The following is a 16813-nucleotide window of genomic DNA, read 5'->3' on the forward strand; positions in this document are numbered from 1 at the left end:
TTGAGCTCTGTAGTGGTCTTCCTTGAGTCCAAGTCGCAAGCTGGGAAGTGAAGGTAAGTATGGGGGTTTTACCAGGAGAGCTGACAATTTTGAAACATGGGGAGTTTTGTTGGGTGGGAGCAAGTTTCATCTAACTGAGGCTACTGTGCAAGAGGGATTAATGTTCTGACTAGAGCAGGTCCGCCAGGATGACCACTGTGGGGTGTTGCCATAGACCTGCTTCTTCTGGCACAGGTAATGCAACATCCTCGCTGCTGTTGTGCCAGCAGATTCATCCTGGCTGGCACCTTTGCATGTGTGACCATGGTCTGATGGGGCCCGAGCCATCGGGATCCGAAGTTAGCAGGAGTGGAAGTCAAGCATGTGTGCATGTGATGGGCTTTATGGAAGCTGTGGTGCGCTCAGCTCTTGCTGAATACAGTGGGGTTAATCCCACACAGCAGTGATGGCAGGGAATCAAAATCTGTTCACTTAATCCTGACTGAATCAATGCTTGCTTTGGGCCAAGTCCACAGCATGCTGAGCACTTGCTCTTAACATCAGGGAAAAGCTAGCTTGTCTGAAAAAAATGTCTGAAGATTTCCTGCACAGATTACTGTCCGTATAGAAATGAGAAGCAAGGTGACTTCAGGTGGGAAAGGACAGGAAGATGGTACCGTTGGATAAACAGGGAGCTATTGGCACCTTGGGAACCATTTCTACTTGACTCCTCTAGAAATCCAGATCTTTCAGCTTTCTAACCTAGATTTGTATGAACCCTGCTTAATGCAGATATTCATGATACAAGGGCATAGCTGACCTCTCTCTGCCCTTGGTGGAAAGACATGGGAGCTTTAGGGCTCCATTCATCTGATGGATTTGTAAAAGTGTCAGTGCCTAGCTCAGATGTGGATGTCTGTAGTTGTTTGAAGTGAGATGACTCCTATCTCCTTAGCAGAGACACCTGAAGTGTGAGACTGCTCCCAAGTCACCCACCACTTTTGAAAACGTGTCTGTAATGTAGAGTGACTCCTGCATCCTCATTTGCTTGCTCGTAACCTCTGCAAGCTACTTTATGCACTAAGCACTGCCTGATGTGTCACATGGTTAAAATCTGGGCTGTGAAGAGAGCCCAATAATCCAGCTGCTTTTGCAGGTGGGACAATTGGATCTGAAAGAAGCAAATCAAAAATAGCCCTCAGCAGAAAGCAGGATAAAGTGGTTGCAGAGCAAAAGTTGACAGCTGCCAAATTCGAAAGCAAGTCCGTAGCGGCTTGCTGATGGGGAGCATTAGCAATCTGCTGCTACTTGAAAAGCAGACAATGAAAAAGCAACATGGGGGAAACATGAGGCATGCACAACCAATATTTACACTAATGCTTCTTCCTCCTCTCCCTCTGGAATTTGGATTTTCAAAGCATAAGTAATGCAAAGCTTCTGCAAGAACCTCACTTAGAATCTTATGGCTTTTCTGCATTGACTTACACCAGCTTCTTCAGATTCCAGAAGAATGGGACCTATTCTCATCTGTGGAAATCAACCTGAGCAATTCTGCTACTATTCTTACAGAAAGCCTATTTTTCCTTGCTGTGCCTCCTTGCGGAATTGCTTGCTGAAGGAGCAAATAGCAGTGTCAATGAGACACAGGCATTTTGCTCTTGGAGATATGAATGACTTCCCAAGGAGCAGGGCTGTGGCTATGGCCCAGCATAGCTCAGTGATATTTTGCAGTAAATCCAAGCTCATTTTGTCCGTGTAGACATGAGGGCCTGGTCCAAGTTCTAGGAGGGGTGAAGAGAAGATAGTTGGGGCATTGCTCTAGGAGAAATGTGCCTGAATCCTATTAGCTGCTGCCAAGGTGAGAGAGCTGTCAGCAGCTCAGTGGACCATGGGGAGGGGTGAGGATGGGGGTTCCCAGCACCTGGAGTTAGCAAGAGGTGGGAGATACCCGCTGATGTGCTGTTCCGTCGTCCCTCCCTGCATACAGAAAGGAGAGCCATCTCCAACACCCCATGGCCACAACCACAAAGCTTTGCAGGGCTGCAGAGTCCTCCAAGGGTTGAAGTAGAGGAGAGCCATCATTCCTATGAACCCAGTCTCAGTGTTGAGGTTGATGGCTTTGTCTCGCTTTATGCCTGCTGCTGATGTGGCCCGGAGAATGTGAATGTATTATAATTATCTCTCTCTCTAACTATATAGAAAAATTGCAGGCCATTGTAAATTATGCATCAGTGTAACTTGTTTGGAATAGATAAATTATATATGGGCTTTATTTCTGCAACACCACAGGGGAGTGGTGGGGAAGACAACCCTGCACTGAAAATAGCTGAATATCGATCTCCTGCCCCATCCCCTGGCCTGGTTTAACTAAAGCAAGAAGAGAGCAGATGTACTCTTCCCTTCAGCGCCAGCTGATGGGAAATCTTGCTGCTGGCTGGGTGCTGAGGGGGCAGGTCCCCACCCTCTGCCTTCCTCCACATTCAACCCTGAGGGGTATATCAAAAAGTACAGGGTTCATGCTGCTGCCTCTTCAGCCTTCCTTTCCCCCAAGGTCTTGCTGTCCCTTCCTCACTGATGCAGTGAAGCATCCCCTTGGAGCCAGCTCCGAAAAAGCTGGTAGTGTGGAGTAGGAGAATCTCCTTCCAGTTGAGTTGTCTGGGCTACAGCATCCACCTTGGTTCACCTTATGGACAGCAAGGGTCAAATACCTGTTGAAGTTTGCTGGAAAATAGCTGTTGGCTGAAAAAGCGATGCTGGTAGTCACCATGGTTAAATCATGGTTCAGGATAGCAAGGTAAAGTGTCTTCTCCTGCGCAGTAGTAGTTCTTTCTAGAGATAAATTATATTCCTTATTTGAGAGAAAGGAGGAAACCTCTCAATTCCTAATCCACTCTCATTGCTGAGATGCTGAGTGTCGAAAGAAGGACGCTAACGATATATTTGCACACCAACTGCCTTTGTGTCCGGCCAGGCTGTCTTGTGCAGCTGTTTCCCCTGCAGGCACATGCATACACATTCACACACCCCTGCTTGGCTTCCCTGCTCCTCTGTTTCTGACAGTCCCGTAACATGGACTCAAGACAGGAGCTCTGGAGAGCAGGTGTTGAGCAGGTCTGAGATGATCTGTGTTGCAGATGGTGTAACCCAGCTGCGTTGTTACTGTGTCCCCCCAATTTCTGCTCGATTGCTTTATCCAGGTGTTGGATATGGAGGTTGGGAGCTCTGCACAGAGAAAACTGCAGAGGTGTCTCCTGCGCACAGTCCCTCACAGGGTGGCAGCCCTTGAGCAAGATTTCTGGGCAAAACCTTGAGAACAATTCCAACTTCTCTGGTAGTAAGATCAAAAATACTGGCTTCAATTCTGTGTGTGTGTGTCTGTGCGTGTGTGTCTTTGCATTCGTGCAAAGCTGTAAGTGAGTGACAAATAACTTTATGGCATATAGTGCCAAACTCAGTTTTAAAGCCTGGCTGTTCATTATTCCCAGTGCCACCACAAATTTCTGCTGAGACCAGTGGTTTCTTGTGGCTTCTTTAGATACTGACTTCAGAGTCAGAGGCTTTTTATCCTCCTCCTCACCTCAAGAGGCAGGTGAGGGTGGTTTAACATCAGCTTCAAAGCTTATATTTTTCCTAACATGCTTGTTTGAAAAAGAAGTTGAGATTTAGAGTGAGAGGTATTGGAGACATCAGCTACTGCTGTCCAGTAACTGCACCTGGGCTGGAAAATAGTGGCTGTATAATGGCAGTACCATGTAACAGATAGTAACTTTAAATTAAATAAAATAAATAGATTGCCTGCCTGATTTAGCTCTTGGATCACAGTAGCTGAAAAATACCTCTGAACAATTCTTCCATCCATGCCAACAACTTACCACAGCAACATCTCCTAAAAACAAAATGAGATGTCTTTTTAAGACTGCAAATGATCTGTAACCCACAAGATTTTAGGGAAGTCTGTTCTAGAGATTAGCCTCACTGCATACTGCTGTTACTATTCTTAAGTCACTTTGCTCTTTCCCTATTAAAAAAGAAGGACTTAAAGGTAACGTGACTGTCCAACTAATGCAAACAGGAGAAATCAGCCAGCATTTTGTGAAGAAAGCCTATTGCACTAGGCAGTTTGAAATTTTTGGAGCACGGAATGAGTTTTCAGGAGAAATTTGCATAATTAAATCCGATGTCTCAATCTCAGTGGTTATGTAGCTTGTACTGCGCCTTAAGCGTATGACTGAGCCAGGCTGATGGAGTTATCATTAGCAATCAGATATGGTATTAGGATGGCAGAAACCTTCTACAGTCCTAAAAGATATGAACTGCTTTTCTGCAAGAGGCTTCAATAACATGCTCTTCAAGACTGCTCAGTGGACTTCAGCTCAGCTATTCTCCAACTTGGGATCTGACTGTATTTTTGTAGATGTTATACACAGTTATAAGCATGTCAGCATTGTGATGCCACAACCTTGAGTACGGCAAAAGCTAACTTTCAGATGCCTGATCATCTAGGTCTTAATACCTGACCTAGCAGCTCTGCATACAGTAAGTGGAGTGAGCTGGGCACCCCAAATGTGGCCAGCAAACTCTGATGTGCTGATTAGGAGCTGCTGGGAAGCACTGCAGAAAGCAGCATGACCCATGCCTTGCTCTTAGCGTGGGTATTCACAACCCAGGAGCATTTTCATGGTCCGCTCCCTGCTTCAATGACTAATTCAGGTGTCTCATCCTCAGAAGGCCTCTAACCAGTTACCTCGGTGCAGTGCTCCTCTTTCCTTCTCTCTCTGCCCCATGGCCACATCATTAGTCTGAGAAAAATAAAAGAACTTCTTCCTGAAGCTAGCCTGGGAGTTAGGGACTCTCCTGTTAGGCAGGTGATATGGGCTCACATCTCAGGTAGAGTTGAACCCAGTTTCTCCTCTCAGGGATGCTGATCATTGGACTCTTGAACAGGAGAAGAAGCGTAATGGTATTTTGAGCTGAACCCAGTCAGCGATATGTTCTAGGAAAGCTTCATCCAGGGTTGGGACCATTAATGAAGAGAGGTGAAGTGATGGGAAATTTATGAATCCCAACCAAGCTACAATAGGAAGAAAAGTGCTGAGCAGCTCGGCAGTATCAGGCACTTCTGGACATGCCCAGAAAAGATCTTTAGGTACTTGAAAATCTATGACTTTGGAAGCTTTATAGCTAAAGATGTCAGGTGCTTACAGGGTCAGGCAGAGGGTGGTGGTGGTGCTGTGTGATCATGCTCACAAATGTGTCTCTATTCCCGTTGATTCTGAAAATCCAAAGTTGAGCAGTATCAAAATAACTTCATAGATTTGTAGCAACAAAGGCTGGAGGAAAGCTCAAGGTGTCATCTAATCCACCCCTCTGCTCCAAGGCACCATTGGCTCTACCCAAACTATTCCTGATGGAGAGGTCTGAAAATAAACTATCAAGCTCTCAGACTGGTCACTCTCAAGCCAATAGGGAATTCAGTGAATCAGACCAAAATCTGGTCCGTCTGATGTGGTGAAGTGTTTTTCCATTTCCAGAGAAAGTTGTAAATTGGTCTAGGTTCCTTCATTGTTGTTTTTTTCTTTTTTTTTAATCCCAATTAGTTTTTCCCCAAGAAACAAAGTACTCTAGTCTCTTCCTAGTGTTTAACAGTGTGTGAGATTAAAGGATAATGTCATTAGAAGATAACATTATTAACATGATAATGGACTCCTGCTGCAAGGTAGAATGCCAGGCCCAGTGACTTATGTGAAATACATGAAGAGTAAAAGCTAAAGCTTTTTTTATTATTATTATTTTTCCTTTCTCCAAAGGGAAATTATTATTCTGTCAAAACACTCTTTTTTTAACATGAGTTTAGAAGATTACTGAGAGTCATGGTGACGACAAGCCAATTTAGAGGAAAGTATTGATATGCTGAGTGTCTTTGCAGGGCTGAGGTTTACTATGTGTCTTGGATAATGACCGAACAAACCAGGGTGGGCTTAGAAGTGTTCATTAGAAGAGATTTTCCACTGTGCCCCTGCAGAGGTCTTAAATGACTCCCTGGATTTGCTGGACTGGGAGGGGAACACATCTGATGAGCAGTGAATGCATGTGAGAACTATGCAGATACTACAGGTTTTTGAAAACCACCTTTTCTTTATTCAAATTTTCTTTACTCAAATTAGAGCTGGCCACTTTTGAAAGTCAGGCCTGGCTCTGGAGGGATGGGAAGGTGTCCGTTACAACAGCATTATTATTGCAGTGCCTCAACCTTTTGTCTTCTCGATAGAGGGTGCAGTCAAGTGGGATATTTTAATTAAAAGAGGATTTTGCTCATTTAACTGCCATGGACTCCAAAGAAATCTAGTGACCTACCGTCTTCAAGAAACTGGGCTTAAGTCCTGTGTAGCCTGATAGCCTATCTCCAGAGATGGGCAGTACCTGGTGGGAAAAAAAGAGGATGCAAAGGGAGAAGGCTGCAGAGGAGGGCACACGGCAGCAACCTCTAAAAAAAAGGTGATCTGCAAAGAAAAACAAAGGAAAACTGATTGTATTTCCTTGCTTCATTCCCCCCAGGCTGTCAGAGGGACTAGAGAGGGGAAAAGACTTTTTTTTCCCCTTGGCTGTATCCATCAGCGTTTGCGGTAGGGTATTTCTGTATTGGTTGGTAGTGAAGCCATGGGAGCTATCCCAAAAGAGCGTAGTAGATGTCCCCATGTCAGGGGGTACGTAATCACTCCGGAGCTAGACCTGGATGGTTTCTGTCATTGAATTCTCTTGTTTTACTCCTCTGGTAATATTTAGATTTTGAGTGAGGTTGGGAAAAATAGGTCAGGGCACAAGCCTGCTTAAATAGAGCCATCCTAGGCTCAGCCAGTGGTTTGGCTTTGCTGTTTCGGGTCTCAGTATCTCTGTGCCCAGAGGCCAATGCCGTATCAGTTTGTACGGTGAGTGGCCGGCAAGAAAAGATGTGACCAAGCAAGTGGATGGGCTCACTGAGAAGTTTTCCTTTCTTCTCTTGGGAATCGGTATGGCTCAGTAACTGCTACGGTGGGTTGTGACAAGATAGGAACCAGCTGGGGAGCTGCAAGTAGATCTGTATTTTAGTTTCCCTTTCTGTGAGATAGGGAGTATGCTCCTGCCCCTCCTCATATGGTGTTTTGAGATGTGCAGATGAACAGAGCTGCATAAGATGTTGCTACTATTATCAGGCCATTGTTTTAGGACTCCCTAATTACACTTTTTTTAAGAGCTGTTCCTGTAGTGTTTCCAAGGGCCCAACAATAAATCAGATTTTGTTTCTAGTAAATAAACTAGCCAGGCTACTCAAACATTGCTGTTTCACGTGGTAATATGCAGCATTAAGTGAAGCCCTTGCCTGAAAACGATTCATCCACGTGTTTTTCAAAATGCCAGAAAATCCTCAGGTTGCTGGGTTAAAAAAAAATAAAAAAATCATAAACATTTTGCTCTTTGCAATGTGACCTACTGGGTATGTCATTTCTGACAAAGCATGTTCGTAGGTGCTGGGGAAACTTAACTCTCATCACCCTGAAATCACTTGCAGGCCTCCAGGGAACTAAGAGCAGGCGTGAGGTAAAGAGTTAAATTATATCAAAACCGATCCAGACCCACTGCAGGGTCATTCATGTCCATACAAAGCAGCGTGTACTAACACACGGTCTGGCACTGTTAAGAGATTTGTTTTTCTTACATTTACCTCCTTAGGAGACATATAGACTATTAAAGCTTGGATTCTCTGAGCCAATAGTAGGAATCATTTTTGTTCTCAAAGACTTTGGATTAAATGGATTGACGCACATGTGTTGTCACACAGAGCAGACACACACTGGGTTTCAGGCATACCTCCTGCAAACTCCTTTTGTGTAGCCTTTAATAATAATCTGTTAATAGAGTCAAGGAACGCAGCACTCAGATGCACAAGCATGTTGCTGGCCTCAAGTTTCTCCTTTAGTCTTCAGCGTGTAACAGTACACGTTACTTTGCACCTGGCTGAGCCATCAGAGAGATTTTCATTTTTCATTAAACTGAGTCACTGTGGATGCAGGGAGTGGCACCTGCTTTGGGACTGCGTTGGTGGTGAGGGTCTGGCTCAAAAAAAGCACAAGTGCAATTTTCAAAGGAGACCTCTGGGGTTAGCCAGCAGCATTTAATGTAGTCGCAGTGTCAGACCAAGGTGTCATCTGCAATATGCTTGGCACATTGATCAGCTCTGGGGTCTCTTCTCGCTGGATCTAGCATGTACCCTGTGCATCCTTGAACCTAAGTTGGCACCTGTAGCTGCTCTTGCCTGTGCATCACTGATGATCGTATTCACTGTGACCAAGGCCTGCTGTTAAACCCATTGGCATTGTTGCTTTTGTCTCTCGTTAGGTTCTTAGCATGGTGATCAATGCAGCTTACAAGCCAGGGAGTGTTTTACGAGAACTGCAGCTTGTGGAAGACCCTCAGTGGAATTTCCAAGAGGAAACACTCAAAGCAAAGTAAGTCTCCTGTGGGTGCTCTTTTGTTTGGGACCTTTAAGAAATGGAACTGGATAAAAAAAAAAAAAGAGAGAGAGACAGACAGACAACAAAAGGATTTTTTTTGCTGTGAAAGTTTTATTTTTTTAATAATCATTTTTTCTTCATTCAATTATTTGGCTGGTTCTGGAGCAGCTTAAGAAGTGAAATGTTCACCTGAGCATTTCGTTTCTGTTGTCTTTTTTTAAGCAGCCATCCAGATTTTGAAGAAAAATGCAATGTTTGTTCAGCAAAGTCCTGACTTTCGTGATAAGCTACTCCAATGAACTTGGCTATTATTGAATTCAGTCAATTCGTGGCTTTTCTAAATGTAGCAGTCTTACTGCTTTTAATATAGAGCCTGTCACTCTACTGCAGAAAGATCTGGCAAGAATTAATGCCTGGAAGAAAGAAATACAAAAAGCTGCAAACAAAATAGTAGAGACACATTTTTAAGCAGGAGAGTGATTGGGACAAAATACCAAGAGGTCTGAGATCCAGATCAAGATTTGATGTCTTTCTAGAATATATACTAGAATATATATATATGTGTTTAGTTCTGGTCTAAACAATATATAAATAAACTATGTGCCTATAAAATGCTAGACATACTAGAAAATGCTCTATTTTCCCTTCCAGCTTTAATATGTACCCACTTAAGTCTTTTTTATATAATAGGTACTCTAGTTAGGATGTATCCCTGCAACCATTATTCCTCTTAGAGAGGGCTGTCTCTCCATAATACCTCCAAAGAGCAATTATTCCCATTTTGTTGACAGATGTCAACAAAAAGTTCTTTGAGGACACTTCTCCCTACTGACTGACTTAGACACCTTAACTTTTTGAGTGCTAAAGTTAAATGTGATGAATCTCACCCCTTGTACTGAACTCTGTTACTCCCTTTTTAAATAAATGCGGTTAGCTTTTGGTTATTTGAAATGGTTGGCTCTCAATTATGGCATTATTGATTTCTATTGTATTTGATCTTTGGCCATGCAGATATTACAGAAAGCTCATGTGTGCTCTGATTGAGGGAGAGAATTGAGAACCTTTTACTCTGCAAACTCAGAAACTGTTCCTCTAAAGGAGGATAAATAGAAATGGAAGGCTGCTAGAAAATCTGATTTTTAATTTGCTTCTCTCACCCATGCAGAAGTCATATTTTTGGTGTTCATCAAATGAAATTTTGCAGATGCAAAATCCAAAGGTCATTTTTGCACATGCAGATTTTCATTAAAAATAAGTCATCATCCATGGGCTGTTTTTCATTGATTCCAGGCTCCTGCACCTTATTCTGGCAAATGTCAGATATAGCAGTCTACTGGTACTTAGCAGTTGTGAAATCGAGTTATATTGCCTCATCTTAATGTCCTGTCCTTCGTCTTCTCTACCTTCCCCCATGGCACTTCTATCCATTCATTCCCATGTCTTTTTTCTTCTCCTATTTATTTAGCAGTGGGGATAGCCTGCTGGGATATATCTTATATCTGTGTAGGCCTCCAGATAAAAATATACCAGTCCTCTCCAGCAAAGAGGTTTGCATTTCATATTGGGCACAGGTAGTGTACATGTTCCTGTACATCCATTGTCCTACCAGGAGGCAGCAGTCTCAGCGAGTCAGACAGCATCTTTCAACTTTGTCAAGACAAAGAACTTTCCCCAGGGATCGTTGCAGGCTCAAAGCTACGATAGCAAGTTTTACAATGACTTCTAAGCATAGAAATGTATTCTTGTCTCAGTGCGGCATTCTACTCTGGCTGCTGAAGAGACAGAGCTAATGGGTCTGTACCATGTTACCGTAGCTATCTGGCTTCTGGGGGCTGAGCCCATGGTTCTCTGTGCACAGAGCTGTGTTAAGTGCTCATACCAGCTCACCTGCAGGTACTTTGAGTACTTCTGGGAGTGGGTGACAGAGGGTAGACATGCTCTAAGATTGCCTGACTAGTCTAGGACTTTTTTTCTCTTTCTCTGAGTTTGCTGGGGCTGTTTCATCAAGAAATCTGCTGGGGTTTTAGTTGCATCTGGTTGTGCAGAAACAGCAAAGAAAACGAGCTCATGAAATCAGATACCCCAGGATGTGCAAAGCGACACATGACATGTTACATCAGATATGACAGTCAGGTGTGCTCCTGAATCTTAAACAGAGACCTGTAATGAGCAAACGTCTGTCTACACCGACTTCCAACCACGCCGGCTCCCAATGGTATCTTGCTGCTAATGATGACAGCTCTACAGCCAGCTGGAGCGTTTGTGCTGTAATGTGACATGTCGTGTCACCGCCTTCCTTTTGATGTAAACTGACACCTCCTTGGATCTTGACAATGTTGTTGTTTGTTTGCAGCAATGGTTGCAGTAGGGTAGAGCAAAGGGGAGTGAGGAGAAAGGTGAGGACAAGGCTGTTGTTTCCCACCAGCCTGAATGTCAAGTTGCTCCCTGCCAGGAATGTGCTATTGCAGTCCTAGGGCAACCTGCATTTAGTTTGCTCTGCTGTCACGAATGACCAGCTCAGAATCAATTATGCTAGCCTTGCGACGAAGATAAACAGTTTAGATTGTCCTAACAGATGTTTTTGCACTGTGTGACAGCAGTTGTTTCCCATCAGCGCTGCTGACTCTCCGTGAAAATAGTCAAACCTGATTTATTGGTGATGATAAGTTAGAAATGTCAGGCCCGATCCCCTGAATTCCCAAGAGTTGTGGGCATTCAGCCCTTGTGGCTTTGATGCTTTAATTTCAGTGTCTAAATCAAGATTTGGTGATTAGATTTAGATTTCTTATATACAAAGGCTCGAGGACCTTTATTCTTTCTAAGGGCTTTTATTGCTACAGCTGCAAGTCAGGCTGTTGGGGGCTCACCCATTTTTGCAGGACTTAGGTAGGACCAGTGTGTGCAGAGTGTGTGTCTTGTATGAAGCCCAATTAATCAAAATAAAAAAAGAAGGATATTTCTGAACTTCTCATTATCTGAAATTCCGAGACCTGCCCAAATCTAGTAGCTGAATTCCAGGAATATTAACCCGTAATCACAGAAACCATTGTTTATTTATGAGGCTATATTTCAAAGGAAGTTTTTTTACTGTGGATGCTTTACAAGATTTCCTTTCATCTGGGATGAATGATGCTGAGGTACTTTATGCCTCCTTTGCCTCAGTCTTTGCTGGCAAGGTTTGCTCTCAGGTCTCCCAGGTCCCTGTCACCGAGGGAGTGAAGCATTACTCACAGTAGATGAAAAAGGAGTTGGAGACTACTTAAGCAAGTTGGGCATACTTAAGTCCATGCGACCAGATGAGATGCACCCATGGCTGCCTGGGGAACTGGCCAATGTCCTTGCAAGGCCACTGTCATCTTTGAAAACTCATCATGATCGGGGAGGTTTCCTGATGTCTGAAAGAAGGCAAACATCACACCCATCTTCAAGAAGGGCAAGAAGAAAGATCCAAGTACTTAGAGGCTGGTCAGCCTAAACTCAATCCGTGGGAAGGTTATGAGGCAAATCCTCCTGAAGGAGGTGACTGGGAAGAGCCAGCATGGATTTACCAAGGGCAAATTGTGCCTGCTGTGATGAGATGACTGGTTTGGTAGATGAGGGAAGAGCACTGCAAGTTGTTTACATTGCTTTTAGCAAGGCTTTCAGTACAGTCTCCCATACTATCCTTGTAGCCAAACTGTGGAGATATGGATTGGATGGGTGCCTGATAAGTTGAGTGGAAAACTGGTTGGACAACTGTGCTCAAGGGACTGTGATCAGTGATATGAAATCCAAGTGACATCTAGTTGTTAATAGTCCTTCTCAAAATCAATACTGAGCTATAGCTCATATCACTTAGTTCATCTTCAACGTCACCTTGGCCTTTTGTGCCAAGTGCTGGAGATAGAAGTTGTCAGGACCAATGGAATGACTTTTTTTCCATAATCAGGAGGAGACTTAGCCAGACATATTCTTACAACTAGAAGAATGCCAGGAGTCTCATTGAATTCTATTTTCAAGAGTGCAAAATATCACTGGATGATTAAATAGGTTTGGAGGAAGGTCACCACCACATTTTTGATTATTTTACCTAGAGTACGCGTATTTACAAAATCCTTGGCAACCTGGATATATTGAGTTGTTCCAAAGATATGGGTATTTTGATGAAAACTTTAGGGGCTACTATCGTTGACAGTCCCAATGGCCCCTATAGGCAGGTTCTAATTCAAGCATAATGAAGCAGACATTAAATGATCTCTGCTACTGCACTGGTAAGATACCTCTGGTAGATGTAATGCAGGGAGACTTTAGTTGTGTGCTGTGGGTAGCTGATGTTTCCAGGAGATTTTTCATATTTGGCTGACTTCGAGAAAGTAAGACAAATGGGAAATTTGTTGCAAAAGAACAGATGTGGGTTTCTGATCCCACCAAGGAAATTGAGGCTGTTAGCCACTTGATTATTCAAAATAGCCTCCAAGGTTTTCAGAAGTGTGGGCAGTATCTTTATAGTGAGACTTTTGAAAAATGTGGCTAGTGCTCAGTGCTCTTGTTTGAAGTGTCTTTAGCACGAGACTTTTCATGTCATGGTGTAACAGTCCCCAACTACTGCTTCTAGGTGACATTTTGTTCTCATGAACTTCTAACCTATTTTATGGCCAAAGGAAGGTTCCAAAGAAGAGTAAGTATAATATTTCCAGCAAGGTGCTATTAGCTGAGTATTATTGCTCATGGATCAGCAAAGATCTTGAGTATACTTTTCTTGGGAATATTTTCAGCCATGAGGGTTTCTCCAACTTTTGGTGTCCTGGGGCTGAGAGGGGGGGGACAGAAAAGGAATATTTCTTTGACTTTAGGCGTAAAGTCTTTTTTAAAGGAACAGTGATTTCCAAGAAAGCTTAAAATGTCATGCTTGGCACAGCTGTTTTTGAGGTCTTTAGCACTGTCATGCTATGCATACAAGTTACTTGCTGCTTAAAAATGGTTGGGAAGACAGGAGTCTTAGTATGAAAGTATCAACAGGAATATCAATAGCAGGCAATTTTTTGAAAGATGCTAATGGCAAAGGGTTTTCTGATTATATCCTGAGGAGCTCTTTCCACAGGGCTGTCCTAGATGAGCTCAGATTACATTTGGTGGTGTTTGTGTTATAAGGCTTTAAAGTGCAAGAAGTACGGAAAATATTAGTAGATCCTGGTTTATAGTTGCAAGAGGTGCTGCCATGGCCAAAATCATGCAAAATTTTTCTTGTGGACAGTACCAACACCTTGGGTTATTGAGAGTGATTCCTGCACTCATGCTGATCTCCATTTTGCCATCCTTTCTATTAGTCACTGTGTGCAATATATGTATTGCTTTCAAAGCATGCTGTGAAATCAGTTTTTCATTTCATCAGCTTCATCTTTTTTCTTTTGCCAGGCACTTTAGTACAGTGGGACCTTTTTGGATAGCCAAACACAAAAGGAAGTATTAAATTAGAAAAAGTGACCCATCCTTGTATAACATCCAGGTATTATCAGGTAGCTTAGCTTGTTAGAAAGAAGATCAAGAGGCAATTTGATTGCATTGCTTTTGCAGGGAAGCAAAACCAGATGCAGTTTTTTCATCCTAGTGGTAAAAGTCAGAACAAGGACAAATAAATATAAACTAAATCAAGACACATTCAGATTTAAAAATGAAGCATAGGCTTATAGGTACAGGTGATCCTGCTGTCCAGTAAAGCAGTGAATTCTTCCAGTGCGGAGATCTTTAGACAGAAGCTTGTGGTTTTCTGGAAGTGATGCTTTTGTCCCACTAAAGTTGTTGGGGTTAAGGTGAAGGTACCAGAATGAAGTTCTGCAGCCTGTCGCAGGAGTATGACTTGCTGACCTAATGAGCTAGGCGGTTGTTAAACTTAATGGCTCCTGGAGAAGTAATGAGGGCGGAAGTCTTTTCAAGCATATTGATAAGAAGTATAAGGCCTTTATAAGTATACATATTTAAATGCCTGTGGAAATCATTCTTTTCATGTTAAGTTTTGCCAAAGCCCCTTTAGCCAGCCTGCCTGTGAAGTTTTTTTCATCGGGAAGCTGGGATGACAGTGGTCTCTTCCATCTTGGAGGTAGCACTTTTTCCATTATGCATCACATGTCTTCCAGGTCTGATGGGGTGCATGAAGAGTTGGCTTGTTAGTTAATTAAATAATGAATCCAGGATTGACTCCATGACCTGGGATATTGCTTGGGCACCAGATGGGGTGTCAGAGCCTGGTGCCGTGCAGAGATACTCATTTAGGTTCTGAAAGAGTTTTGTGTTGAAGTGATAGTTCGGATCAAGCTTTTTGCACTGTGAGGGCAGTCGGACTGGGCTGTTCCCAGACTCACGGTCCATTTGGGAACCTCCCCTATAAAACCATGCACCACAGGGTAAACCCCTCTTCCGGTTCCCCAGTGTTTCCAGAACAAGTTTTAGGGAGGTAGAACAGCAAGAGATAGTTTCTCAGTTGCCTTGCATAACTCGCTGAAACCTTCAGAGAGAGGGAAGAGGGTCCAGGGAGGATGCTGCGTGTGTTAACTCCCTGGCCATGGCTCTTTTGTTTCACCTTCTTCTCCTCTTCTTCTTCCATATTGGACTATCAGCAGCTGCTTCCCTGTTAGCAAGCAGTGGATCTTAATGCACTCACAAATACTTCCTCCCATTTTTCCTGATGACTGCAACTTGTCTTTCATGGCTTCCAAGCCAGTAATCTCTCTTTTTCACTCTCTCTCCCCCCGTTTTCTTTTGTGTGTTACTTTTCTGTCCTCTAAACACATTTATAATGCCTTAACACCAGGCACTCGCATGATTGTCTCTTGTGTTGCATTCCTCGGGATGTGTAAGAGATGTTTTAAAAACCTTATCTCGCTGTTTACAATAGCTTGGTGCTGCTGTTTAATAAATTATGGGGATAATTGGTTTTTCAGAGTTCACATCTCCAACGTATTACAGCAGGGATGTAACTGTATCTTTCTTAGCCATTTATCGCTCAGAAACACTTCATATAAAACACTGAAATGAATGTTTTAGTAGCACATGGATAACAAATTTAAGGCAAACCTTGCACTGCAGCTTTCCGCTCTAAGTATTCCCTTTAGGAGTCACCATTTTTAGGGCCTGTTCCTGCAGCCCAGTTAAACCACTCAAGAGACTCCGGATTAGTTCCTGGGGCTTTGTACTGCACAGATCTCATAGTGGTAAAGTCACCTGATCCCTGTATCGCAGACAGTCCAGTTTCACCCAAACACTTCTACCCAGTGAGTATAGCCCAAAGGCCACAGTCAGGCTAAAGCATTTCACGTATCGGGATAGTACACTGTGCATCACTGGCAGAGGACAGAAAGCCAAGATCCTTGCAGCTATTGTCGACAAGTCTGGAGGTAGCTCACTGGGTAAAGCAGAGAGCTGAATTTCCCCTTATTTCTTCCTGATCCCCCCCATGAAAAAGTACCTGGATTACTGAAGTCAGTTTGTGCTCAGTTCATTGTACATTTAGGATGTGATGGGAGAGCTGCCTCAAGAAAGACAGCAATGGAGATCAAAGGTGTAGGTGGAAGCATACAGAGCCAGTACAACCCAAGCTTGAGGTGGTGACCAAATAGATCTGCAAGGTGGATATGCTTCTCAGCAGGTCAACTTATGAGGAGAGGTTGCACCCCTCTCCCAAACACCATCAGACCATCCTAAAGGTCCATCAGTTTGTGGTATCCTGTGCAGTATCCCCACCAACTGTACTCTGAATTTACTCCATCTCTTGCCATATCTCCAGTTATATCCAGTGTGCACATGAATTCCTCCTCAAACAACATCCACACCTCAGCTTCCAGCATCATTTCATCCTTCCTTTCCTTGTTCAAGTCTATCTGAAATGGAATCACTAAAACAAGTAGGTATATTCTGCTTCCCTTCTCAAGAAAGACATTCTTCCAGAAGTCATCGGGGAAGGGGCCTACCTAACTGAGGGTAGAGTCTGGTCTGTAGCATCTAAGGACATGATTGATGACATGATTGGTGGCATGGGATCTTGTTATGCTCTTTTCTAGGTACAGAGGGAAGACGTACAGGGCAACGGTTAAGATTGTGCGAACGTCAGATCAGGTAGCAGATTTCTGCAGAAGAGTCTGTGCAAAGTTGGAGTGTTGCCCCAACCTGTTTAGTCCTGTCTTGGTGGCCGAAGTCTGCCCGGAGAACTGTTCCATTCATACTAAAACCAAGTACAGTGAGTATAAACTGTAATACTTCCAGTTGCTAGCTGGGAATTCACCTCACCTAACTAGAGTTGTCCAAAAGACAGTTATTTAATTCTGACCAAGTCGCCATAGACTCCGTTAGTAGTCATTGCCGAGAAATGGGCA

General features: G+C 43.4%; 1 protein-coding gene across 1 annotated transcript in view; it reads left to right on the plus strand.

Moving 5' to 3' along the window:
- SFMBT2 (Scm like with four mbt domains 2) overlaps window positions 1-16813 on the plus strand; it is a 97894-nt gene that overhangs the window by 75410 nt on the left and 5671 nt on the right. The window contains exons 15-16 of the mRNA XM_067289986.1: window positions 8353-8462; window positions 16502-16677. Coding sequence (XP_067146087.1) covers window positions 8353-8462; window positions 16502-16677 — 286 coding nt within the window. The remainder of the gene's footprint in view (window positions 1-8352; window positions 8463-16501; window positions 16678-16813) is intronic.

This window comes from Apteryx mantelli, chromosome 1 (assembly GCF_036417845.1).
Source record: "Apteryx mantelli isolate bAptMan1 chromosome 1, bAptMan1.hap1, whole genome shotgun sequence".
Taxonomy (NCBI): domain Eukaryota; kingdom Metazoa; phylum Chordata; class Aves; order Apterygiformes; family Apterygidae; genus Apteryx; species Apteryx mantelli.